This window comes from Melitaea cinxia, chromosome 13 (assembly GCF_905220565.1).
Source record: "Melitaea cinxia chromosome 13, ilMelCinx1.1, whole genome shotgun sequence".
Classification (NCBI taxonomy): Eukaryota; Metazoa; Arthropoda; class Insecta; order Lepidoptera; family Nymphalidae; genus Melitaea; species Melitaea cinxia.
The window spans coordinates 5210081-5237379 of NC_059406.1; the positions used below are offsets into that span (position 1 = coordinate 5210081).

At 38.8% G+C, this 27299-nt stretch overlaps 2 protein-coding genes across 3 annotated transcripts in view; one reads left to right on the forward strand and one right to left on the reverse strand.

The window, feature by feature from the left end:
• The first annotated feature begins 336 nt into the window (after positions 1-336).
• LOC123659170 (ADAM 17-like protease) lies at positions 337-19779 on the forward strand. The gene is made up of 17 exons (XM_045594427.1): positions 337-498; positions 576-815; positions 1326-1447; positions 1529-1661; positions 1736-2022; positions 5685-5744; positions 6515-6649; positions 7276-7414; positions 8170-8405; positions 11776-11914; positions 12428-12497; positions 13311-13437; positions 16970-17081; positions 17430-17545; positions 18241-18396; positions 19273-19382; positions 19630-19779. Exons 1-17 carry the CDS (start codon positions 438-440, stop codon positions 19688-19690), a joined length of 2304 nt encoding a protein of 767 aa, XP_045450383.1. The 5' UTR covers positions 337-437; the 3' UTR covers positions 19691-19779.
• The window catches only part of LOC123659169 (dynein heavy chain, cytoplasmic), a 73957-nt gene continuing 66431 nt past the window's right edge, over positions 19774-27299 (reverse strand). For both annotated transcript variants that reach the window (XM_045594426.1, XM_045594425.1), the window contains 8 exons: positions 27156-27284; positions 26728-26839; positions 26540-26637; positions 26146-26274; positions 21193-21390; positions 20673-20783; positions 20434-20597; positions 19774-20077 (listed from right to left, as the gene is read on the reverse strand). In XM_045594426.1, the coding sequence (XP_045450382.1) occupies positions 19909-20077; positions 20434-20597; positions 20673-20783; positions 21193-21390; positions 26146-26274; positions 26540-26637; positions 26728-26839; positions 27156-27284 (1110 nt within the window). In that variant the 3' untranslated portion in view covers positions 19774-19908. The remainder of the gene's footprint in view (positions 20078-20433; positions 20598-20672; positions 20784-21192; positions 21391-26145; positions 26275-26539; positions 26638-26727; positions 26840-27155; positions 27285-27299) is intronic.

Below are 27299 nucleotides of genomic sequence, written 5' to 3' on the forward strand. Positions count from 1 at the left end.
GGTCACCCAGGTACTATATTTAATTTTAATATGCTCGACATATTTGTCAATCGAGTAATCGATTTTGTTACACAGAAATCTGTGGTGGCAACTGACAGTACAGTTGACATTAAAATTGTCAAAAAAGTCAATAAATAATAATTACAGTCCTTTGCTTTTCCCTATTCCCTTGTGATACATTTTTAAACAACAACAACTCAATAAATAATATTCTACTATTTACAAGTGCGAATACTCGACAGTGCCCCCTGGCACAACTGAACGCCATTAAGCCCAAGAATAATAATAATAAGTGCGAATACTTTTATATACTCTTTGAGTGCGCATTGAAAATATTTTTTGAACTGCAATTATATCATGTATATATTGATAGTAAAATATTGTTCAAGTACTTAAAGAATTAAGTGTAAAATATTATATACCTCCTCTTTTCCATAATGGAAATAAAGTACTTGATCTCACTTATAATAATTACTACTTTTATGTATTATTGTCATTGTAAGTTTTAATATTTTATGGAATGTACTATTTAATCAACTGTTAAAGATAATGTAACATTTCCTTTTCTTTTTAAGGTTCTATATACCAAAACTTAAAATATTTTGAGACATTGCATGCTTCGAAATTTACTCATCACATTGTGAAACGAGGTGTTAAGTTGTCCCACCACCCTTTCAATATCATTAAGGAATTGCATTTCCAAACTCTGGGAAAGAACTTTAGGCTTATACTTCACCCTCATAACTCAGTTTTGCATTCTAACTTCAAAGCATATTCAGTAGATGCTGATGGAAATAAAAGTGTTGTTCATATAGGTAAGTGAAAATATATTAAAATACTTAACACTAACTTAATATGTTGTTGTTATTTTCTCTTAACACTAACTTAATTGTTCTTGTTATGTTCAGTCTTTAGATTAAAAGCCCTCGAATTATCTAAGCTCAAAATTTGACCGTTTATCGGCATAATTTTGCTACAAAAAAAATAACTCAAAGCTATCTAACTTCAAAATTAGACCGCTTATCGATATAATTTCGATACAAAAAATAAAAATAAAAAATAACCCTAACCTATCTAACTTGAAAATGACGGCTCTTAATCTTTATCACACAACTCTTTTAGAAAATCACATTCACTTAGTTAAATTGAATTAAAAATAATATAGTGAACAAATAGATAAAGAATAAATATTAAAAAAAATTGTGGAGAACACATATTTTATAATATTAATTATCTAGTATCGTAACACAGTTTATTGTATCAAGGTGCTGTTTTCAAGGTGCATTTTTCTTAATATAACATAAATATAAGTAAATTTATTTTAGATTATGATAACTTTTACACTGGAAGAGTGTTTGGAGAAACATCCTCAGATGTAAGGCTACACATTGAGGATGGAGTCATTACAGGTATAATACATACACCTGATGAAACTTATCATATTGAGGTAGGTATAGTGTCCCTTAGTTAAACTATTTTTACATTTCTCTATTTGATTAAATGATTACAATTATTTATGTTCTTCAAGCCCTCATGGCGACATCTTTCTCATCTTGATGACAAAACTATGATTACATACCGATCTTCAGACATAAGATTCAGTTGGTCCAGTTCAGACAAGAGGAAACCAAGAGTCTGTGGTTATGTTAAGGAAGGCAAAGGTAAAAGCAGAAGTAAAAATTGAATTTTTATTTTTATTTTTATACAAACACCTAAATTATACATTTTAAAACAGAGTTAGAAGATGATGATGGTGAAGATGATTACAATGAAAACTTAGAATCTAACCAAGAACAATTAGAAAAAGATAAGTACTTTAATCAATATCAAGACAAACATAAGGACAAACAATTCCTTGACTCAAGCCATAATAACCAACAGAAAGTAGTTAACAGAGTTAAAAGACAAAGTGACTATGAGTACACTCCTACCAAGACAAGGTGTCCCTTGCTGCTTGTTGCGGATTACAGATTCTTTCAGGAAATGGGAGCGAGTAATACAAAAACTACTATTAATTATTTGGTAAGTGCTATTATATTTACACTCCATATTCTTACTAAGTCCATAAATGTTCTTATTTAATAATTTACTTTACTTATTTGGTGCCAATGCTGCTAAAAGTTAATAGATTAAATAAATATAATATCACAAAGCTTAATTTGTTTTTTTAACTGACTTCAAAAAAGAGAGAAACTTCTTAGCATTCTATGGATTCACATTGCGGGTGCTGGGTCCATCGTGTGGCAGAAGGAGAAACTCAGAGCAGTTCCCAGGACTTGCGACCTAGGTGTAGGTTTAAGGAGGCCCCCTTTGAGATGCGCATCAGCGCTCACCATCACTGCTCGAGTTTCCCGTTCTGCCTAGCCAAATTTGGTAGGAACCTGTTAGTGCAGCCTTAGACACTCATTCTAAAATAGAACTTACTTGCAGTTCTCGACAGGCCAAGGTCTTTCAGAAGATTGTAGAGAGATTTTGCTGGTATACCTCTCGCTCCTACTTCTACCGCGTATAAATTAACCACATAACCATTTTTGTTAAGTTAGTGTGTAAGATCGTAATATTTATTTAATTTTATGGGGTGGTTTTTAGGAATGTTCTATAACACATTTGTCTTTTGGTAAAGGTGAGACTATTTCATCATGAAATTGTCCCAAGACATGCATTTTGGTTACTCTGAGGTGTTTATAGATTCCGATGGCTTCTTTAACTTCATCCCAAAACTGTTTTCAAAGCTATAACTTCAACAACTTTATGACGTTTGCATCTAGTTTTGCCAGAAGGGTTCTACCAACGTCATACACAAGAAAAGGCCAAGTGACGTGACGTAAGGTAATTGTCGTATATCCAAACTTTTTTAAGAAATTATCGACAATTGACCCTAAGGATGGTGTACGTTCTTTGTGATCGTTCTTTCAATCAAGAAATTTGAAAGGCACTGCTTCAGCAATCGTGGTGACACCTTGTCCTCCTATTGAGAGTCCCGGATCATAAGAGGTATATAACGCTGAGGTATATTATTATTTACGCTGCAACAAACTATGTAGAGATACACGTCGACGGCATATTTTCACATCTGTAACAGAAGACTGCAATACCTCTAGAATTTGGAAATTTTTAAAATAATTGGGAGTCGGCAAAGTACTCAATCAGAATGCATATTCAAATAATTTTGACCTAAAATTACTAAATAATCACTCTTCAATTAACCGAGGGTGATGTTAAGAGGAATATTTTAGCCATAAAGTCTGATGCTGTTGGTTCTGATAGCATTACCCGGAAAATGATTATCCCTGTTATTGATTATGTCACTCCTGTCTTAACATCAATTTTCAATAACTCAGTTGCGACTATGAGTTTTCCTTCTCCATGGAAAGATGCCCAAATAATTCCACTTCCAAAAAAAAAAAGAAATCCCTCTTCATACAGTGATTACCGTCCTATTTCCATTGTCCCTGTGTGTTTCTTTTGTTCAAACAACCTTCTAAATCGTTTTCAATCCGGCTTCAGAGCGGATCATAGTACGACTACTGCTTTGGTCAAGATTACTGATGACTTCAGACAGGCTATGGACGGCAAGGAAGCTCACGGTTTTGACGTTACTAGACTTTAGTAATGCTTTCAACACGGTAGACTTTGACATTCTGCTGACGGTTCTTAATTCCCTTAACTTATCCTTCCCTTATCTTCATCGGTAATTGGCTGGTTTAATAGCTATTTATACGGTCGCCGTCAGCGGGTTCGAGTTCAGGACTCAAATTCTGATTGGCTGACCGTCAATGCCGGTGTATCTCAAGAAGGCGTTCTATCGCCTCTGCTATTTTCAGCTTTTATTAATAATGTAACTTCCCGTATTTCTTCTTACTTCCACTTGTATCCAGACGATCTCCAGATTTATGCGCATCTAAGTTAGATGATATTCACCATACAATTAACTCGGATTAACTCCGACTTAAGTGAAATTGTTTATTGGAGTACTCATTTGGTCTAAGAGTAAATCCTGTGAAAAGTCAAGCTATTATTATTGGCAGCCACCATTTGATTCGTCGTTTGGATCACTCTCTTTTCCCATCAGTTATATTTAACAACAATGTTATTCCTTATAGTTCAGAAGTAAAAAATCTAGGTATTATTTTTGACCAAAATTTGACCTGGAATTCACAGATTATGGAAAATAGTCGTAAAATGTTTACTGCTATTAGTTGTTTGCTGCTATAGCAAATTGTAATTGTGAATAATAAGATTTGATTATGTCTATAACTACAATAGGAAAGTTATACCATTTTAGGGCAAAGATCATCAGTTCATGCTGCACAGAACCAAATGCGTTTTAATGGTCCAGCAGACTGTTATTTGCCTCTCATGTGTTCTGGCATCATTCAAACTTTCCGCTAGTAATGTGTTGTGTTCCAGGCAGCCAGAAAGACCGGGTAAGAACCCTTTATGGTGGTTGGGCCTGAAATACCTATTATAATATATATAGGAGGTTACTTAATTCCACCGTATATATATATATATATATATATATATATATATATATATATATATATATATATATATATATATATATATATATATATATTTTAATGTATGGGGGATAACTTCGTCGTTTATGCACCGATTTTGATAATTCTTTTTTTTGTTGGAAAAGAGATATCCTAAGTGTGGTACCATGATAAGGAAATCAGGATCTGATCATGGGATCCCAGTGAAATCGAGGGAGACTCTCGAAAATCCGCATAACTTTTTACTGGGTGTACCGATTGTGATGATTTTTAATTTAATCGAAAGCCGATGTTTATCATGTGGTCACATTTAAATTTCATCGAGATCTGATTACAACTTTTGGAGTAATCTTTGATAATGCGTATTTACTTGACTATTTTTTCGTCTACCTACAGTGTATTACTTATTGATGTAATTGAAGTCGGTTTTTTTTTCGTTTGCCAGCACCGATAATTCTTTGTTGTTGGAAAGGAGATATCCCAAGTGTGTAACCATGATAAGGAAACCAGGATCTGATGATGGAGTCCCAGAGAAATCGAGGGAAACCCTCGAAAATCGTAGCGACGACTAATAAAACGCTTGTTAATTTTTTTCGTCTATCTACGTTGTATAACTTGTCGATGGTAATTGATGTCGGTTTTTTTCGTTTGCGAGCAAACACAATTATTATTTTGTTTTATTTTTTTTTCGCTTCAGCCTGTAATAACCCACTGTTGGGCATGGGCCTCTTTTCCCATGTAGGAGAAAGATCAGAGCTTAATCCACCACAGTGCTCCAATGTGGGTTGGCGGATATATTCCTAGTATGAGTAACAATCGCTATCAGGTGTACGTGATAACAACCACGACCGATGGCTTGACGTGCTCTCCGAGGCGCGGTGGGGAGACCTACAAGGATGATAAGGAGGATTGTCATGCGCGAGGATCGAACCCACAACCGCCAGCGCAACAGTCATAAAGTGATGTGACCGTTGCGCTAACGCGTCGTCAAAATTCAAAACCATTCAGCTAACATAAAAATAAATGAAAAGTATATGTTTGACATGTTGTATAAAATATGTACCAATATTGTTACAAAAATAAGGTACTTCTTTGTATTGAAAAATGAATATTAACAATAATCTCAAATACTTATCAAAATTACAAGTAAAATCAGTTTATATATTTTGTAATTTGTTACAGATCAGCCTTATAGACCGAGTTCATAAAATATACAATGATACTGTCTGGCAGGATCGCCAGGTTTGTAAAATCAATAACATACATTTTAATGACTTATTATAATAAATAGCCATGCAGATGTATGTCTATAATGTTGTTCGATTTTCGTAATATTGTTTATAGAGTAATAAATTCACTTCTAGACAATGAATCTAAATGAAACCTATATCAGATTTTAAGTTAAATTTTCAGGAACGCAACTGCATAAACTGTGTTTAATTTCGTTTATGTAATTTATGGAGCTCCATAGTTATTCTGTGTTTAACAGCAGGACAGTAGAACAGCTGTTACAAACATATCCACTGGGGATCTATGAAGTACCAAATCAAATCCACATTAAATCAATTTCACCCTCCAGAGCATCGGATTACTCCTTGTGGAGAGAATTTAAAAAGATCTTTTGGCCTGTAATTCACAAATCCCCTATAAGAATTCCAGATTCTAACTCTTGGGCTAAGACCCCAAAAGGAGAAAGCTGATTTGTTTTTAAGTCACCTTGCAAAATATTACACCAAATTAAACCAATTTACATCGTATCATAAAGAATACTGCTCATCAGTGATCTTAGATATAAACCAAGCATTTGATAACACCTGGCACCTTAAGCACTTAAGGTGTTATATGAACACTCATTTTGCTGAGGACACTGCAATACTTGCGTCCAATAAATATCCCGTTAAGTCTTCCGAAACCACAGAAAAGCCTTCAAGAAACCTTGAGATGTCCCCCAGTCACAAAAAAAAAAAAAAAAATTAATTGCATAAAAACGTAAGCATAATATATAATTTCAGGATGCGGATGGGTTCAAAGGAATGGGTTTTGTTATAAAAAAAATATTAGTACATTCAGAACCGACGCGCGTGCGAGGTGGCGAAGCGCATTACAACATGGTGCGGGAAAAGTGGGACGTTCGCAACCTTCTGGAGGTGAGGTGCTCTTTTATTGAAATAACTTATACTACATAAATTGTTTGTTTCTTTATTATTTTTTGTACACCGCAAATACATTGGTAAAATTAATTCGTTTAAGATAGAAATATATTGTGTAATGCAGTCGACTTACGGCTAATTATCGAAATTGTCGATTGTCGAAAAAATAATTGAAATAAAGATATGTGGGATTGAGGATACCAGCAATGAAACTATGTATCGCCTTAATACGTTGTTTTAAGTCTGTTAATAATATTCACCATGACTCGCTCGCTCGTTCCTTCTTTCTAACTCGAATCAATCATGACCGAACACACTCTATCCCTTTCACTCATTCTTCCTTTCATTCACACTTCACAGATTAACTATTTATATTTAAAACAATCATCCCACAGATATATAACTTAGATAGTATACAGAAATCTGGAATATTGATAGAATGCTAAGCTCTGTCAATCAAGTCAGTTTCGTGCAAGGATTATTTAATTACATTGAAGACAAAAATCGAAAGTGCAGAAATAAGTCAAATTAATTTAAAATGACAAAAACTGTTTTTTAAGAAATGTTTTAAAAACTATTTTACAATAGATTCTCTGGTTGAAAAAGATAATAAAAAATTACAGGTCTTCAGCCGTGAATACTCACACAAAGACTTCTGTCTGGCGCACCTTTTCACTGATCTCAAGTTTGAGGGTGGTATTCTTGGCCTTGCTTACGTAGGTTCTCCTAGACGGAATTCTGTTGGAGGCATATGTACACCAGGTAAGCAGTTACTAAGATGTTATGTGTCATCTCAAAATATAGTTTCTGTAATACTTACTTAGTAATAGCAAAAAATGTATCATGATTTATTACTCTTTCCACCACCAATGAAAATTAAATAGGATAAGTCTCTCAGCGCTAAGTACAGTATACAGTAACAAAGAAATATATATACTAAGAACGTGCATCTAGAAGCAATTATTTGGCTAAATATAAAAATCAATGATAGAAATAAATATAATTAAAATGAAAAACTTTTATAGAAGTTGGGACACTGAAGAGTACGTAAATCGAGAAATTTCATACGTACATGTCCAGTTGTCCACGTAAGGCAAAAGGCCGATGCTAACCGAGCTTTAGAATATGTACTATACTTTATTTATTATTTATGTTTTTTTTTTTTCAGTTTAATTTGCTGTAAAGTGTGAGTGTTGTTTTTGTTTGCTTTGCATGTTTACTATGTTCCCCGATTACACAGGAGCGTAGGTAGCTTTAAAAAATGCGAGTATCAAAATTTTTTGGATGTCTTTTTCAATCATTCTTTGCCAAAAACAATTTTACTTTCTTTTATGTTTCAATTGTTCCTAAAGTTTGGGGTTAAGCTACGTTCCTCTATATGCGCTTGCTATAAACGCTCTTTATGCTTGGTTTGGGTAACTATCATTGCTTCGTCGTTATCTAATAAATGTAATAATCGTAGTTAGCGATCTGAGTAACTAAACGTAGCCCTAACGAGGCGAAACGTGAACCGGCAGAATACTTCAAGAACGGCTACACCCTGTACTTGAACTCGGGGCTGTCGTCGTCGCGCAACCACTACGGGCAGCGCGTCATCACCCGCGAGGCGGACCTCGTGACGGCGCACGAGTTCGGCCACAACTGGGGCTCCGAGCACGACCCCGACGTGGCCGAGTGCTCGCCTGCCGCCAGCCACGGCGGCTCCTACCTCATGTACACCTACAGCGTCAGCGGCTACGACGTCAACAACAAGGTGCGTCCGCGCCCTCCCGCGCTAGGATACACTCCTACCTGTCTCTGTGTGAGGTAGGAGCCGCCAGCCACGGCGGCTCCTACCTCATGTACACCTACAGCGTCAGCGGCTACGACGTCAACAACAAGGTGCGTCCGCGCCCTCCCGCGCTAGGATACACTCCTACCTGTCTCTGTGTGAGGTAGGAGCCGCCAGCCACGGCGGCTCCTACCTCATGTACACCTACAGCGTCAGCGGCTACGACGTTAACAACAAGGTGCGTCCGCGCCCTCCCGCGCTAGGATACACTCCTACCTGTCTCTGTGTGAGGTAGGAGCCGCCAGCCACGGCGGCTCCTACCTCATGTACACCTACAGCGTCAGCGGCTACGACGTCAACAACAAGGTGCGTCCGCGCCCTCCCGCGCTAGGATACACTCCTACCTGTCTCTGTGTGAGGTAGGAGCCGCCAGCCACGGCGGCTCCTACCTCATGTACACCTACAGCGTCAGCGGCTACGACGTCAACAACAAGGTGCGTCCGCGCCCTCCCGCGCTAGGATACACTCCTACCTGTCTCTGTGTGAGGTAGGAGCCGCCAGCCACGGCGGCTCCTACCTCATGTACACCTACAGCGTCAGCGGCTACGACGTTAACAACAAGGTGCGTCCGCGCCCTCCCGCGCTAGGATACACTCCTACCTGTCTCTGTGTGAGGTAGGAGCCGCCAGCCACGGCGGCTCCTACCTCATGTACACCTACAGCGTCAGCGGCTACGACGTCAACAACAAGGTGCGTCCGCGCCCTCCCGCGCTAGGATACACTCCTACCTGTCTCTGTGTGAGGTAGGAGCCGCCAGCCACGGCGGCTCCTACCTCATGTACACCTACAGCGTCAGCGGCTACGACGTCAACAACAAGGTGCGTCCGCGCCCTCCCGCGCTAGGATACACTCCTACCTGTCTCTGTGTGAGGTAGGAGCCGCCAGCCACGGCGGCTCCTACCTCATGTACACCTACAGCGTCAGCGGCTACGACGTTAACAACAAGGTGCGTCCGCGCCCTCCCGCGCTAGGATACACTCCTACCTGTCTCTGTGTGAGGTAGGAGCCGCCAGCCACGGCGGCTCCTACCTCATGTACACCTACAGCGTCAGCGGCTACGACGTCAACAACAAGGTGCGTCCGCGCCCTCCCGCGCTAGGATACACTCCTACCTGTCTCTGTGTGAGGTAGGAGCCGCCAGCCACGGCGGCTCCTACCTCATGTACACCTACAGCGTCAGCGGCTACGACGTCAACAACAAGGTGCGTCCGCGCCCTCCCGCGCTAGGATACACTCCTACCTGTCTCTGTGTGAGGTAGGAGCCGCCAGCCACGGCGGCTCCTACCTCATGTACACCTACAGCGTCAGCGGCTACGACGTTAACAACAAGGTGCGTCCGCGCCCTCCCGCGCTAGGATACACTCCTACCTGTCTCTGTGTGAGGTAGGAGCCGCCAGCCACGGCGGCTCCTACCTCATGTACACCTACAGCGTCAGCGGCTACGACGTCAACAACAAGGTGCGTCCGCGCCCTCCCGCGCTAGGATACACTCCTACCTGTCTCTGTGTGAGGTAGGAGCCGCCAGCCACGGCGGCTCCTACCTCATGTACACCTACAGCGTCAGCGGCTACGACGTTAACAACAAGGTGCGTCCGCGCCCTCCCGCGCTAGGATACACTCCTACCTGTCTCTGTGTGAGGTAGGAGCCGCCAGCCACGGCGGCTCCTACCTCATGTACACCTACAGCGTCAGCGGCTACGACGTCAACAACAAGGTGCGTCCGCGCCCTCCCGCGCTAGGATACACTCCTACCTGTCTCTGTGTGAGGTAGGAGCCGCCAGCCACGGCGGCTCCTACCTCATGTACACCTACAGCGTCAGCGGCTACGACGTTAACAACAAGGTGCGTCCGCGCCCTCCCGCGCTAGGATACACTCCTACCTGTCTCTGTGTGAGGTAGGAGCCGCCAGCCACGGCGGCTCCTACCTCATGTACACCTACAGCGTCAGCGGCTACGACGTCAACAACAAGGTGCGTCCGCGCCCTCCCGCGCTAGGATACACTCCTACCTGTCTCTGTGTGAGGTAGGAGCCGCCAGCCACGGCGGCTCCTACCTCATGTACACCTACAGCGTCAGCGGCTACGACGTCAACAACAAGGTGCGTCCGCGCCCTCCCGCGCTAGGGTACACTCCTACCTGTCTCTGTGTGAGGTAGGAGCCGCCAGCCACGGCGGCTCCTACCTCATGTACACCTACAGCGTCAGCGGCTACGACGTCAACAACAAGGTGCGTCCGCGCCCTCCCGCGCTAGGATACACTCCTACCTGTCTCTGTGTGAGGTAGGAGCCGCCAGCCACGGCGGCTCCTACCTCATGTACACCTATAGCGTCAGCGGCTACGACGTCAACAACAAGGTGCGTCCGCGCCTTCTCGCGCTACGGTACACTGTCTGTGTCTTAAATCTTCACCGATTATCGAAATTTATTTCCGTTTAGATCCCAGTTATAGCGTAGAGTTAAATGATATAACTGTATTAAGATTACAACTAGCAAGAAAAGAAATAGTATAAATAAATCTTGTCGACAATCGTAAAGTTTTTTGTTTTATTAATGTTGCTTTGTAAAAAAAAAAAATTCAAAGAATACGGAGTGCAATTTGGTATGCTAAGTTTATGGAAGAAGTAATAAGTGCTGTGTGGTTAAGGTAGTAAAGAATATAGCCACCCCTCTCTTCTCGTGGGTGTGGTAAGAGGCGACTTAGGGATAACACAGTTCCACCACCATGGAACTTAAAAAGCCGACCGATAGCGGGATAACCATGCAACTGCTTTGAAATACAAAGACCGAAGAAGGGCTGCAGCGTCTTCGGTGTGACAAAGCCAGCCCTGCGGTCACCAACTCGCCTACCCAGCGTGGTGACTATGGGCAACACACATGTGTCCGCGCCATTTTTGGCGCGAACTTGTGGAGGCCTATGTGCAGTAGTGGATGATAGGCTGAAGTGATGAGTGATGAAAACACACTATATACTGTATCGTAGGTATTACAGAGCGTTAGGTACCTGTTATTACGTAGGTAGCCTATTGACGCCTCCAACATCAGAAACATCGTTTGTGCGTTGCCGACCTTATTCCTGACGCTCCACAGGAGCTCTGTCCACTTTACCCACAACAGGAACACAACACTGCTTGAAAGCAGCATTATTTAGCTGTGATTTTCTGTTAGGTCGAAGTACTTCCCCAGTCGGGCTACCCCAGATTTTGAGCAGGATATCTCCTGCTGTGCACTACCTCAATAATACATAGATATATAAACATAATCGCAGTAGAGTGAGCTACATGTATGTCCCGCAGCGGTTCTCCCCGTGCAGCCTGCGCTCCATCCGCAAGGTGCTGCAGGCGAAGTCGGGCCGCTGCTTCTCCGAGCCCGAGGAGAGCTTCTGCGGGAACTTACGCGTCGAGGGCGGCGAGGAGTGTGACGCCGGCCTGCTTGGTGAGAACATTTCTTCAGAAGAGTAAGAGTCACTGTTCTCGAATCGTTGCTCAAAACTTTTATAATATACTCTTTGGTTTGTATGTTAGTGGGAGTACACAAATTAAAAACGTTCTGGGTAAATTAATAGTCATATAACATAATTATTGTTTAAGTACCTGGCATCTTACTTGCATGACGGTGACTGTAATATTGTTAATATCGACGCAGTTACACGCACTAAAAATTAGCAGAATTCCGTCGTATATGCCATTGGAATTGCATTTTTATTTTACATATGATTCCTATTAATTTGTTTTTGATCTTGCAGAAAATAGTTTTGTAAAATTTAAGTTAAAATTTTAGATGTTTACCAGGTGGTTTATTATCAGGATTCTTAAATATAAATGAGGTTTTGTATATAGTTTAAAAGTGAATGGTATAATTATGCTATAGGAGTATGTGTTTTCATTTAATGCCTCCCTCTAGTATTCAACCTGTATACAAACCTAAGAAATAAAATTATTGTTTCAGGTACCGAAGACAACGATATGTGTTGTGATAAAAACTGTAAGCTTAGGAAGAATCAAGGAGCTGTCTGCAGGTATGCTTACTTCTTTCAAAGACGGTAGTCATTACTGTAATAACCTTGAGGAGATTTTTAGGTGTGTATCTAGCATGACACGGAAGTAGGACCGCCAATAGTTATTTCTTTAAAGCCATGCCTGGCTAAATGCCAATAAATTTTTGGTCATTTGGATGAAATTCAGTTTTCATGATATTCTAAATCTATATATAAATTTCGTGTCACGATGTATGTTAGCGATAAAGTTCAAAACTACTGAACCAATTTTTACCAATTTTTGTAAGCATCTGTAATTTGGCCCAATTTTTGAGATAGGTAGTTTTATCTCAATTATTGATCTCAATGTTGGTTATTATATACGACTTTAGTCTGTATATGGGTTAGTTCTAAAAAATCCTAATAGATGGCCGTTTGGCATCTAAGTTACACAGATATTTGATAGTGGGCGCCGTATTTCTATTTCTAGATTATAGATGGCGCGTTGGAATATAGAATTTACATATATTTTAATAAATTATATTTACAGAGCCACAGTAACGCTTGGCTGGGTCAGCTAGCATTTAATAATTTAAGAATATCATAAAAATTTAAGTAAATATATAATTACCTACTTATGGTCTTCTAATATATTATTTATATGAATAACATGGTTATAGTTATTATTGATAAAAAACTGCCCACTCTTAACTTGAACAAAACTCCCCTGAAGGTTTCCTATATCGAAGTAATAGATAGTGCACGCACTCGTACACACGCACGCACGCAAGCGTGCTCGCACAGAGGCACGTAGACGTAAGAGCGCTCACGCGTTGGCCGCGCCCTCGCCCGCAGCGACAAGAACTCGCCGTGCTGCGCGGGCTGCGTGTTCGCGGCGCCGGGCGTGGTGTGTCGCGAGGCGGCGCACTCCGCCTGCGAGGGCGAGGCCACCTGCAACGGCGCCTCCGCCGACTGCCCCAAGGTTCGCGTGCCCTCTCTGCATTGTGATGATAACCGCCCTGCGCTATTAGAAACGTCACTGTGGACGTCGACAATGCGGTCAGGTGACATCATAGAGCATATAGCGTAAAAGAAAGTTATTACTATAATATAAAAAAAAAATACAATTACTATAGTCGTATATTTTATTTTATTTATTTATTTATTAAGGACAACCAACAGAAGATACAATATAAATGTTTTAATACATACTTAATAGGTAAACAAATGATCAGATCCTGGTTTCCTTATCATGGTACCAAACTAGGGATATCTCCTTTCCAACAAAATAAGAATTATCTAAATTGGTTTTTTGAGTTATCCCCGAACATACATAATATATATATATATATATATATATATATATATATATATATATATATATATGGTCGAATTGAGTAACCTCCTCCTTTTTTGAAGTCGGTTAAAAATGGTAGGAAAGTCAAAACTGTACATTAAATATTTTTTTAAAAGAATATTTGGGGTGTGATCTACAATCGATACCGAAGCCAAAAATATAGTTTAATTTTTGTCTGTTTGTCTGTATGTATGTCCGGGATAAACTCAAAAAGTACTATACTATTAAGATGTTTAACGCATTTTTTTTATTTCAGTCACTTGAAATGCTTATCACACTGAGTAACTTTTTAAAAGGCACAATTTAGTATAATTTAATACTTCTTTTTATAAAACCTCTCTATACACCACATTTTTAGTTTTATTTTCAGGCTGCAGTATAAATAACCTATCGACGAATTTATATAACTGCTGTATATATTTCATACAAACTATCAACCCCAATTAAACACCCTTAGCGGTGGAATATCTCTAAATCTCTCTCCTCTACTACTATTATCTACTAACTATAATCTGAGATGGATGGACCTTCCAGCTGTTTTTGGGTTCTCGTGATGAGTGAGTCAGTGACCTTTCTCTTTTATATATATACATTACGATGTTATTTGGACACCTCCTCACCATCTATAGAGCATATATTTTAAATTTCAAGTCTCTTACTTCAAAGACATAGAACTTTCATACAAATTTCCAACCCCCGTTTTATCCCCTTAGGGGTCGAGTTGCGTAAAATTTGTTCTTAGCGGTTGTTTACGCTCTATAAGGAACCTACCTATCAAATGTCAAATTTGTAGCTGTTATAGTTTCGGGGATTTCGTGATGAATGAGTCAATGTACCATCCCCCGTTTTAACCCCGAAAGGGAGTTGATTTCTAAAGATACATTGTTTAGAGACCTCCTCACCATCTATGGAGCATACATTTTAAATTTCAAGTCTCTTACTTCAAAATCATAGGACGTTCATACAAACTTGCAACCCCCATTTCACCCCCTTAGGGGTCGAGTTTCGTAAAATTTGTTCTTAGCGGATGTTTAAGCCCTATAAGAAACCTACCTATCAAATGTCAAATTTGTAGCTGTTATAGTTTCGGAGATTTCGTGATGAATGAGTCAATCTACCATCCCCCGTGTTAACCCCAAAAAGGAGTTGATTTCTAAAGATACATTGTTTGAACACCTCCTCACCATCTATAGAGCATACATTTTAAACTTCAAGTCGTTTACTTCAAAAACATAGGACTTTCATACAAAATTCCAACCCCCGTTTTATCCCCTTAGGGGTCGAGTTTCGTAAAATCCGTTCTTAGCGGTGTCTACGCCCTATAAGAAACCAACCTGCCAAATGTAAAATTTGTAGCTGTTATAGTTTCGGAGATTTCGTGATGAGTGAGTCAACCTACCATCCTCCGTTTCAACCCCAAAAGGGAGGTTATTTTTAAAGATACATTATTTGTACACTTTCTCATCATCTATAGAGCATACATTTTAAATTTCAAGTCTCTTACTTCAAAAACATAGGACTTTCATACAAACTTCCAACCCCCGTTTTACCCCTTTAAGGGTCGAGTTTCGTAAAATCAGTTCTTAGTAGATGTCTACGCCTTATAAGGAACCTACCTGTCAAATATCAAATTTGTAGCTCTTATAGTTTCGGAGATTTCGTGATGAATGAGTCAATCTACCATCCCCTGTTTTAACCCCAAAAGAGAATTTATTTCTAAAGATACATTATTTGGATACCTCTTCACCATCTATAGAGTATACATTTTAAATTTCAAGTAGCTTACTTCAAAAACATAGGACTTTCCTACAAACTGCCAACCCCCGTTTTACCCCTTAGGGGTCGAGTTTCGTAAAATTTGTTCTTAGCGGATGTTTACGCTCTATAAGGAACCTACCTATCAAACGTCAAATTTGTAGCTGTTATAGTTTCGGAGATTTCGTGATGAATGAGTCAATGTACCATCCCCCGTTTTAACCCCGAAAGGGAGTTGATTTCTAAAGATACATTGTTTAGAGACCTCCTCACCATCTATGGAGCATACATTTTAAATTTCAAGTCGTTTACTTCAAAAACATAGGACTTTCATACAAACTTCCAACCCCCGTTTTACCCCTCTAGGGGTCGAATTTCGTAAAACCCGTTCTTAGCGAATGTTTATGCCCTATGAGGAGCCTATCTGCCAAATTTCAAGTTTTTAGGTCTTATAGTTTCGGAGATTTCATGGTGAGTGAGTAAACCTACCATCCCCCGTTTTAACCCCAAAAGGGAGTTGATTTCTAAAGATAGATTATTTGGACACCTTCTCATTATCTATAAGGCATACATTTTAAATTTCAAGTCTCTTACTTCAAAATCATGGGACTTTCATACAAACTTCCAACCCCCGTTTTATCCCCTTAGGGGTTGAATTTCGTAAAATCCGTTCTTAGCGGATGTTTACACTCTATAAGGAGCCTTCCTGCCAAATTTCAAGTTTGTAGGTGTTATAGTTTCGGAGATTTCGTGATGAGTGAGTCAACCTACCATCCCCCGATTCAACCCCAAAAGGGAGTTGATTTCTAAAGATATATTATTTGAACACCTTCTCATCATCTATAGAGCATACATTTTAAATTTCAAGTCTCTTACTTCAAAATCATAGGACGTTCATACAAACTTGCAACCCCCATTTCACCCCCTTAGGGGTCGAGTTTCGTAAAATCCGTTCTTAGCGGATGCCTACGCCCTATAAGGAGCCTACATGCCAAATTTCAAGTTTGTAGGTGTTATAGTTTCGGAGATTTCGTGATGAATGACCTTTCGCGTTTATATATATTATAGATATATATAAATCTCGTGTCACAATGTTTGTCCTCAATGGACTCCTAAACTACTTTACCGATTTTAGTCAAATTTGCACACCGTGTGCAGTTTGATCCAACTTAAAAGATAGGCTATATTTTATTTTGATATATTATGTTATTATTATATTTCAGAAAAAAATAAGGTGATACGAAGTTCGCCAGGTCAGCTAGTATATTATAGATTCCTAATCATTAGCTTGATATATATATGATAGCTAGAACTCCTATTATTCTACTACTACTTCTTTTGCAGATTTGTAGTATTTTAAAGACCAATTCCACAAAACTCTTAACCCACACTGTGGTTGCAGGCACCTGCCATCGCAGACGAGCACGAGTGTGCGGAGCGCGGGCGCTGCCGCAACGGCTCGTGCGTGCCCTACTGCGAGACGCAGGGCCTGCACAGCTGCATGTGCGACATCGGTGAGGACTCTGCTGCGTCACTAGCACACACAATGTGTGTGTTTGCGGTACTGCCGCAACGGCTCGTGCGTGCCTTACTGCGAGACGCAGGGTCTGCATAGCTGCATGTGCTAAACAATTTGTATTCTTCATGCGTGGGAGTCTGCCACTGCCAGTCCCACCCACGAAGTCGCAGCTGACGGTCGCGAATGTTCATAATATAAATCCTTAATGCATTTTACGAATTTTCGATTGGGAGGGACTTGGTCATAAAAATCTGTCCCTGGCTCCTGGACTATAACGTTTACTAAACAACTTCGAAAACATATTTTTATACATCGATTTGAATTTATTACATTGGTGTTACAGTTGCGGATGCCTGCAAGCGATGCTGTAGAAAGAGTTTGAACAAGACATGTTTTCCGGTCGCTCACAACGATATCCTACCGGACGGAACCCCCTGTATTCAAGGCTTCTGTAATAAAGTAGGGCAGAATTTTATCTTTTGTATCTATTTTTAGCAATCGTTTATATGAAAAATAACTCTTCAATCATTGCAATGTATAGTTGTTATATTAAAAAGTTCTGAGTAAGTAGACCATAAAGTTACGAAGTCCAAATTGTAAGGAAATTATTATTTTAATCAGTAATCTGAAATGTGAACCGTAGACATAATTTTAGACTCATAATTTTGAGATTTTGGTAAAGAAAACCAAAACCCCCTCTTTTATAATAAAAACCTCCTATCAGTAAGCATTTTTCTAACTCTCATCAGCCTCACAATGGCATGTACTCTATTTTATTGAAAAATACTGTTCTTAATTTCTATCTTTCGCAGAACAGATAAAATTATATATATTATTTTTTTTTATGTCACTAGTTCGGAAAACAAGCGTACCGCTCACCTGATGGTAAGAGATTACCGTAGCTTATAGACGCCTGCAACACCAGAAGCATCGCAAACGCGTTGCCGACCCTATACCCAATCCCCGCCAGGAGCTCTGGTCACCTTACTCACCAACAGGAACACAATACTGCTTGAAAACAGTATTATTTAGCTGTGGTCTTCTGTAAGGTCGAGGTACTACCCCAGTCGGGCTGCTCCATATTTTGAGCAGGAAATTCCTGCTGTGCCCTACCTCGATTATATATTAAAATTATTCAATATTTTTTTTAACAGGGAGTTTGTGAAAAGACGATTCAGGATGTGGTCGAGCGGTTCTGGGACATTATTGAAGACATTAACATTAACAACGTGCTCGGATTCCTCCGCGACAACATTGTCGGTGTCGTCGTACTCGTCACCGCGTTTGTTTGGATACCTGCCAGCTGTGTGGTTTGTTTATCAAGAAATTGTATAATAATTGTTTTTTAATTGTTGTCAAGCTGCTTGTCTGCTTTAGAATAGGCTTTAGTTTTAAAATTCTATTAACAATTTTTTTAAATAAATGACCTTGCGGAAAGTTTTGACACTGAATTATGTGTGTTATTTTTACGGTTCTATAAAAAATTAAAATAGGTAGATTTTTCATAAATATTCGTAGTGACAAATGTTAAAAAAAACGTTAAAACGTAGTTTCTAAAATAAACCTAAAAAAGCTTATAATTTATTTAACAATTAGGGTAGCAATAGGAAATAGCTCTTATAAATAATGCTGGTACAAAGGCACTACTTATTGATAGGATCTACCACCATGATACTACCTCTACTACCATGATTGGATCTCTTCCAGTAGTCCTGCCACTGGAAAATTAAAAAAAAAAAAAAATGGAAAATTAACGTGTAAAATCAAATTTTGTGCCTCAAAATTTTAATTCTTGTCAAAATTGCCACCCGAATATGCAAAAATTAAAAAACGCTGAATTGAATATTTCATTTGATTTATTCAAGAATATACATGATTATACATAGAGAATTATATAAAATATTTGCTTTGCCTAAATAATTTGAAACTCAAGTATGTTATTTAGTAGAGATATCTTCCAGCACACGTGTTTTATGCTTCTAGCTTAAAAAAAAAAAAAAAAAATGTATTTTTTTAACTCCAATATCTCTCTTATATATCTTCAGAGTTTGCCAAATTTTCATGTGTTAACTTACGGTCGACGAACATTAATCTATCAGAATGAGCCGTTTCATAATTATAGATTTAGAAAAATATTGTATAACGCAGAATACGTAATTTATTTATTAATCATGCCTTTTTTACAGATAAGTTACGTAGACCGACGACGACAGCGACAGCATCAGAAGTACATGGAGTGGGAGCGACAACACGACCTCATACATCCCTCGTCGCCGCGAAAAATATTGTACACTAGGTAATTGTCAAACATTGTATAACATTTTTTGGATTAAGTAACATGTACATAAATTGTTTTGTTTAAAATATTTTGTGAGCTGACAATAAATAATCTTTTTAATTAAGGTCTTGAAATTTTATTTTTTACTTTATTATATTGTGGACAATTTTTTTTTCAAATATAGTTGTATCTGGAATTATAGAAAAGACTTGACTAGTTTTCTAAATTACCTACATTTTTTCAACAATTTTAATTTTAATTACAGGTTGCCAAAGCAAAAACCGCCCGGAATCAAAACAGTCATTCAAGGAAGCAGTCAACTTTAAGTTTCTCAAGTTTAAAATATTTTTAAGAATACTTTAATTTCTTAACTGTAAAACCATGACAGTCTAGTAAATAAAAATTCGAATTAATATGATGATGTTTTATTTAGCCAATAAATATGATTAAATTAAATGAAATACCACAATCATCGTGCAATAAGAAGAAGCTAGTTAGATCAGTGCCATAGGTGCCGCCAGTTGAACGCCAGCGGAGTGTCGCTCTAGTTGAGCGCGGTGGAGGTGAGCAGCGCCACGCCGCGCTCGTAGAAGGCGTGCGGCTCCTGGCCCGCGGCCACGGGCAGGCGCACGGTGAACAGCAGCTCCGAGCGCGCGCTGTTCAGGTACACGGGCAGCGTCAGCGCCGTGCCCGCGCCGGCCGGCTCGGCGCCGCTGTGGGCGGCACTGGCGTTAACTGTCACGCTTGGACTTCAAGATACGAACTGAATAAGACCAGGTTCTACTGCACAGCGGTCACTAGTTTTAGAGTAACGAACGTAGATTCTTCCTCGCAAACTTTGGACTTTATAATATGTATTTAACGAAAAGTTAAAAGATCTTACGAGACATATTGCTAGTCTTTTAAACACCAAAATAATATCAATTTTATTTCTCAAGTCTGGTAGGGTCAGAATCAAAATCAAAAATATCTTTATACAAGGCTTAGGCTTCAAAAGCATCTTCGCTTCGTCGTTACACAAATTAAAATTTTAATCGTTTTTAAAAGAAAGTAAACAAAAAATAATTACCGTATCCACGTGAGCACAGTAAGCGGAAGGTCGACCATGATAGTGTTTGTGAGCAACAAACGATTGCCTTTCACCGTTGCTCCCTGGAGTTTCAAACCGGTGACTGAGAAAGACCACTCCGTTTGAGCATTTTCAGTGGGAGTACCCGGATCGGGGATCGTTACCTAAAAATATTTAAATTATTATATATAGTTTATATAAATCTCATTTTATAAACTCGAAAGGAAATAAGTTTTTACTTGTAAGTTAAGTTCCTCGAGAGACCAGGAGTTGGCTTGTGCGACACATTGACGAGTAGCCGTAATGTAGGCCTCTGGATTCAGTAGACCTCCGAGCCAAACTGGGATGCTCTAAAACATTACATTAAAACGTCAACACTTAATTAGTACACTTATGTCTTAACAAACAATATCCTGACAGATATATGTATCAATATTGTTATCAATATTATTGTCGAAATTTTGAGAAAATATTAATTTTATATTGTATTAATGTATCATCATATAAGAAACGATTAATCGAAATTTCTCTTTTAGTAGTAACAGTTAAATTTAGGAAAAGAAACACAATTCAAAAATTTTATGTATTTTACGCAAACGAAAGAAGAATGATTACTGTTATAAAATAGTTTTATGTAAATCTGCTGTTCTAATTATTGACGTTATGTATTCTATGTTAAAAACATTTCACGAAGTCGTCCACCCACTGCTGCACCGTGCAGCCCCCCACCCCCACCGTGTCGTGTCGCACACACAGTACCTGCAGGCGCTTGGCGCCCTGGTCGGCCACGGCGCGGCTGACGTGCGCCAGCTGCGCCACGCGGCGCGCGAAGTCGTCCACCCACTGCTGCACCGTGCAGCCGCGCGCCACGGCGTAGCGCCGCCAGCCGCCCGGCAGCATGCCGCGCACCAGCGACCCCACCATGGCGCGCGTCTCGTTCGTCTGCTTCATCTCGCCCTATGACATCATAACGTTATACCAAAGTCGCAATCAAGAAGAAGTATCGTTATGCTATAGCTTTACTTATGGTCCTATTTTCAACCAATCCAAATCTGCCCAGCAACGCTGTAAGAAATTAGATAAGACTAAAAGGATTCGGACAGCTTAAAAATAAAAAGGCCCTCGGAAAGATACGACAGAGCTGCTAAGGGCCGCTCGAAATAGACGTTATGTACTCCAGCACATATTAAACTCTGTTAATCTGCCATTGTTTTGACGATAAATCAAAAGGCGTGAGGGGAAAGTTGTCTATCTACTTAGTACCCCGTTGTGCTATGTATATAAATTGGTCTCCAGGGTTATCACGACCAGCCCCGGATCTACGATTTTTTCGAACCGTAATCGAAAATTGTCGGTTTGTCGATAATTTCCTTAACGACTTTAAATAAGGTAGACCAACAACCACTAAGCAACATTAAAAAAGTTTGGATATACGACAATTATCTAACGTCACGTCTAACTTGGCCCTTTCTTGTATATGACATTGCCAGAACCCTCCTGGCAAAACTAGATGCAAACGTCATAAAGTTGTTGAAGTTATAGCTTGGAATAGTACATTCAGCTGACCCCTCAACTCTATTTAGGGATAAAAAGAGTTTTGGGATGAAGTTAAAGAAGCCATCGGAACTATAAATACCCCAGAGGTACCAAAATGCATGTCTTGGGACAATCCCAGGATGAGATAATCTCATCTTTACTACAAGACAAATGTCTTATAGAGCTTGAGTCAAGAGTTCAATTTCATAAACAATTTATGGCGGGTGGTTCTGCAAAGAAAAAGGAAGACCGAGAAATAATAAAATCCTTTCTGAAACAAGATGAAAATGACAACTATAAAGTGTACGCAACGAATTAAGAAATGCAAAGTAAGTGTAAACATTGCAGAATTCACCTATGGCTAAAGCCATAGGTAAATTCTGCATCCCGTTAGCCCTGAAATGGCGCACCCTACTATATGATTGGTCTCCTGCCTTATTAAAATTCTACCTTAATGCCTTCCAAATGACCCTCCCAGACAGCTAGCAGAGGCTAGGATCAAGATGCCAGATAGGCACTCCTGACTCATTGTTGAAAGTAGATAACTTTTAATTATTTTCAGTTTATTGAAGTTTCGCTCACAGCTTGCAGATGTTGTTGGTAATGTGCAATAAATTCTTAAAACTATACTGACATTGGAAACGTTTCAATGCACGTCATGCTTTTACAGATGTTGTAACAGGTCGTAGGCACTGGGTTTTTGTTGATCTTTGAAAATTTACTAGATAATAATATATAATAAATATAATATATATATAATATATAATAATAAAATAAATAAATATTCTTTATTGTACACCAAAGACAAGTTCAATATACTTAGATTCACAACGTAGTCTTAGTTTTGTACAATTAGCGGCGTTATCGCTAAAAAGCGATCTCTACCAGGCAACCATGTTGCGGAGGATATTATGACCAGTGAATACAGACAGACATAGGTGTACTTCTAATAAATAGACACATATTTCTTATAATAAAATCTAACAAATATCTATATTGATATAACTCGTGTCATGTGAAAACGCTGAAAGAAACTGGGTGGTGTGTTTTCGCATTGGTACACTCGCGCACGAAAGTTACTACTGTTTTATTTTTCAATTAGGCTTTCATTCACGGCTTCGTATAATGGTTATTAGTAAGTACATTAAAAAATACTAGAAATACCTGTGTGAATAATTCGCACTAAATAAGTATAATAATTATCACTTTACAAAATTACATTAAAAACACATTTGATTCAGTGTATGTTTAATCTGTAATATATATATACGCGAAAGGTCATTCATCACGAAATCTCCGAAACTATAACACCTACAAACTTGAAATTTGGCAGGTAGGCTCCTTATAAGACGTAAGCATCCGCTAAGAACGGATTTTACGAAACTCGACCCCTAAGGGGGTAAAACGGGGATTGCAAGTTTGTATGAAAGTCCTATGTTTTTGAAGTAAGAGTTTAAGTTTAAAATGTATGCTCTATAGATGGTGAGGAGGTGTCCAAATAATGTATCTTTAGAAACCAACTCCCTTTTGGGGTTAAAACGGGGGATGGCAGGTTGACTCACTCATCACGAAATCTCCGAAACTATAACACCTACGAACTTGAAATGTGGCAGGTAGGCTTCTTATAGGACGTAAACATCCGTTAAGAACGGGTTTTACGAAACTCGACCCCTAAGGGGATAAAACGGGGGTTGCAAGTTTATATGAAAGTCCTATGTTTTTGAAGTAAGAGACTTGAAATTTAAAATGTATGCTCTATAAATGATGAGAAGGTGTCCAAATAATGTATCTTTAGAAAGCAACTCCCTTTTGGGGTTAAAACGGGGGATGATAGGTTGACTAACTCATCATGAAACCTCCGCAACTATAACACCTAAAAACTTGAAATTTAGCAGATAGGCTCCTTATAGGGTGCAGACATCCGCTAAGAACGGATTTTACGAAATTCTACCCCTAAGGGCGGTAAAACGGGGGTTGGAAGTTTGTGTGAAAGTTTTTGAAGTAAGAGACTTGAAATTTAAAATGTATGCTCTATAAATGGTGAGAAAGTGTCTAAATAATGTATCTTTAGAAATCAACTCCCTTTTGGGGTTAAAACGGGGGATGGTAGGTTGACTCGCTCATCACGAAATCTCCGAAACTATAACAGCTACAAACTTAAAGTTTGGCAGGTAGGTTCCTTATAGGGCGTAAACATCTGTTAAGCCCGGATTTTACGAAAATTGACCCCTACGGTGGTAAAACGGGGGTTGGAAGTTTGTATGAAAGTCTTATGTTTTTGAAGTAAGAGACTTGAAATTTAAAATGTATGCTCCATAGATGGTGAGAAGGTGTCCAAATAATGTATCTTTAGAAATCAAATCCCTTTTTGGGGTTAAAACGGGGGATGGTAGGTTGATCCACTCATCACGGAATCTCCGAAACTATAACAGCCACAAACTTAAAGTTTGGCAGGTAGTTTCCTTATAGGGTGTAAACATTTGTTAAAAATGGATTTCACGAAACTCAACGCCTAAGGGGGTAAAACGGGACTTGGTAGTTTGTATGAAAGTCCCATGTTTTTGAAGTAAGATACTTGAAATTTAAAATGTATGCTGCTCAGATGGTAAGAAGGTGTCTAAATAATGTATCTTTAGAAATCAACTCTCTTATGGGGTTAAAACGGGGGATGGTAGGTTGACTCACTCATCACAAAATTTCCAAAACTATACCAGCTAAAAACTTGAAATTTGGCAGGTAGGTTTCTTATAGGGCGTAGACATTCGCTAAGAACGGATTTTATGAAACTCGACCCCTAAGGGGATAAGACGGGGGTAAGAAGTTTTTATGAAAGTCCTGTTTTTGAAGTAAGAGACTTAAAATTTAAAATGTAGGCTCTATAGATGGTGAGGAGGTGTCCAAATAATGAATCGTAATCTATATATATAAAAGAGAAACGTCACTGACTCACTCATCACGAGAACTCAAAAACCGCTGGATGGTCCATCAATCCAAGATGGACAAAGATGACATTTGGCGGGGAGGTAGATTATAGTTAGTAGACGTCTACTAAGAACGGATTTTGCGATATTCCACGGCTAAGGGTTTCATTGGGGTTGATAGTTTGTATGAAACATATATACAGCAGCTATAAGTTTGCCTGATAGGTTATTTATATTGCAGCCTGAAAATAAAACTAAGAATATGGGTGTATAGAGAGGTTTTGTAAAAATAACTATTGAATTATACTAAATTGTGCCATTTAAAAAGTTGCTCACTGTGATAAGCCTTTCAAGTGACTGAAATAACAAAATAATTTGCGTTAAACATCTTAATAGTAATTCATATCTTCATAACCACACGGACGTAGTCGCGGGCAACAGTTAGAGTATCATAAAACAAAGTCTCCAAAAGTGTATGTGATCAATTCCCTCAAAATCTACTCAATGGATTTTCATGCGGTTCAAGAGGAAGGTTTACGGAACGGCTAAGCCGATTTTGATGAGTTTCACTGGAAGTTTGCCGGGAAAACTTTGTGACAAACTGATTTCAACGCGGGCGAAGCCGCGGGCACAGCTAGTATTATTACATAAACGTTATAAATAATTTTTCTCACTTCTCTATGTAAAACTATTTCGTAATTTAAAACTTTTTTGCGCGATAGTATTTTGAGTCGACCTCGAACTGTCCAACCAATAGCAATAACGTTCTTTTTACATGACGCGAACTATACACAGGTACACTTGAGACAAGATGATGGGTTGTTAAATTAATGATAAAATTAACTAGGATAAAGTAGATCAAGGATAGTTTAAGGAGGAAAGAAATGTGCTTTTACTAGTCTCTAATGTTTGTATTGACTGAGCGCGTCTGTTATGAAGCGGCAAGGAGTTCCAAAGCGATATTCGAAGCGATCGAACAGCTTCTATAGAGAAGGACTTAGAATAGAGGGATGTTTTGTGAGATGGAATTTTTAGGACAAGACTTTTTAGTTCTTATAAGATGCGTTTATTAAGCGAAATTAATTAGTATGTGTTCAAAAATTAACTGGGCGTATGGAAATACAATTTTGTTTTTCAAACATATTATATCTAAATTCGATTACTTAATAAAATATGTGAGATTGTAGGAAAAGAGGCTTCACATGTTCGATACTTCAAATTCTTATTTATCCATTTTTTTAAGAAATCAACAAACCTGGCAAATAGCGGTGACGTTGTGCAAATCGTGCAAAACTTGTTGCAGCAGCGAGGCTCCGGCCGCCACTTCGCGTTCGAAGAAGCGGTACAGGGGGTCCTTAATGTTTTCCACTGTACGACGCAGCGTCTGTGCAGAACAATTACACATAAATGTCTCGTCCCATATAAAATTTTCAACATAAATATTTTGAAAATATTCATATTACCGTTTTATTAACTCAAAAGGCGTTTGAAGGACTTTGCAAAATTTTACATTACATTTACTTTGGTTTTATACGAAGGTTGGTTTGGTTTTTATATTTTTCAAAATTTTTTATTACTGTAATTAAATTTTTATCTCTTTTATATAGAGGAAATTAAGGACAGGATACTAAATTACAAATTGTACTTACTGGTAACTCTTGTGGCAGAAGTTTCAACCAGCTAGTCGCAGTTTGGTGCAATGTTTTCATCCATGCAGGACGCCCATCGCCTTCCACGACTATTGCATCTGTTATGTTAAAATAACAGCAGAATGTAACATGTTTTACTCAACATTATAATTGTATTTGTATAATATTAAAATAAAAAATATTCTTACGAGGATCGTGGTCTTGTGTCGCCGCATTATACGCCAGTTCTTCTTCGTCCTCAAGTTGCTGCATCTTAAGCAGCTTAGAAACCAGGTCGCTTCCTTGAGTAGTTAGAAGAACCTAGCAATTAATAATAAATCTAAAAATAATATTAAAAGTAAATCTTATCCTATCGCTACTATAACAGGCATTCCACTTGCGATGGATAGCATAAGACTAAAGGCTACTTAAATATACGTATCATTTATAAGTTTGTCTATATTATTATGGATTTAGTTATTATTGATACCAAATTTTTATTTAAATATTTTTAAGTTGTTTAATGTATCTATTTGAAGTTTCATGAGCAAAAAAGATTGTGTTTTAGACCAAAGGACTCAGACATTAATGAAATAGAACTCAATTTACACTTTCTGTCTGAATTTATGAATATTACCTTCTCAGCATTATTGGGAAGTCCTAACCAAGATGGCGTCTGTCTGTCCGAAAGTTCTTCGATCCACTTGAGGAAGTGGTCGCGCCTGTTTCCATCTGGCATAGTAATGTGGCGCTGGTTGCCGGATGCCTGAAATATAAATTT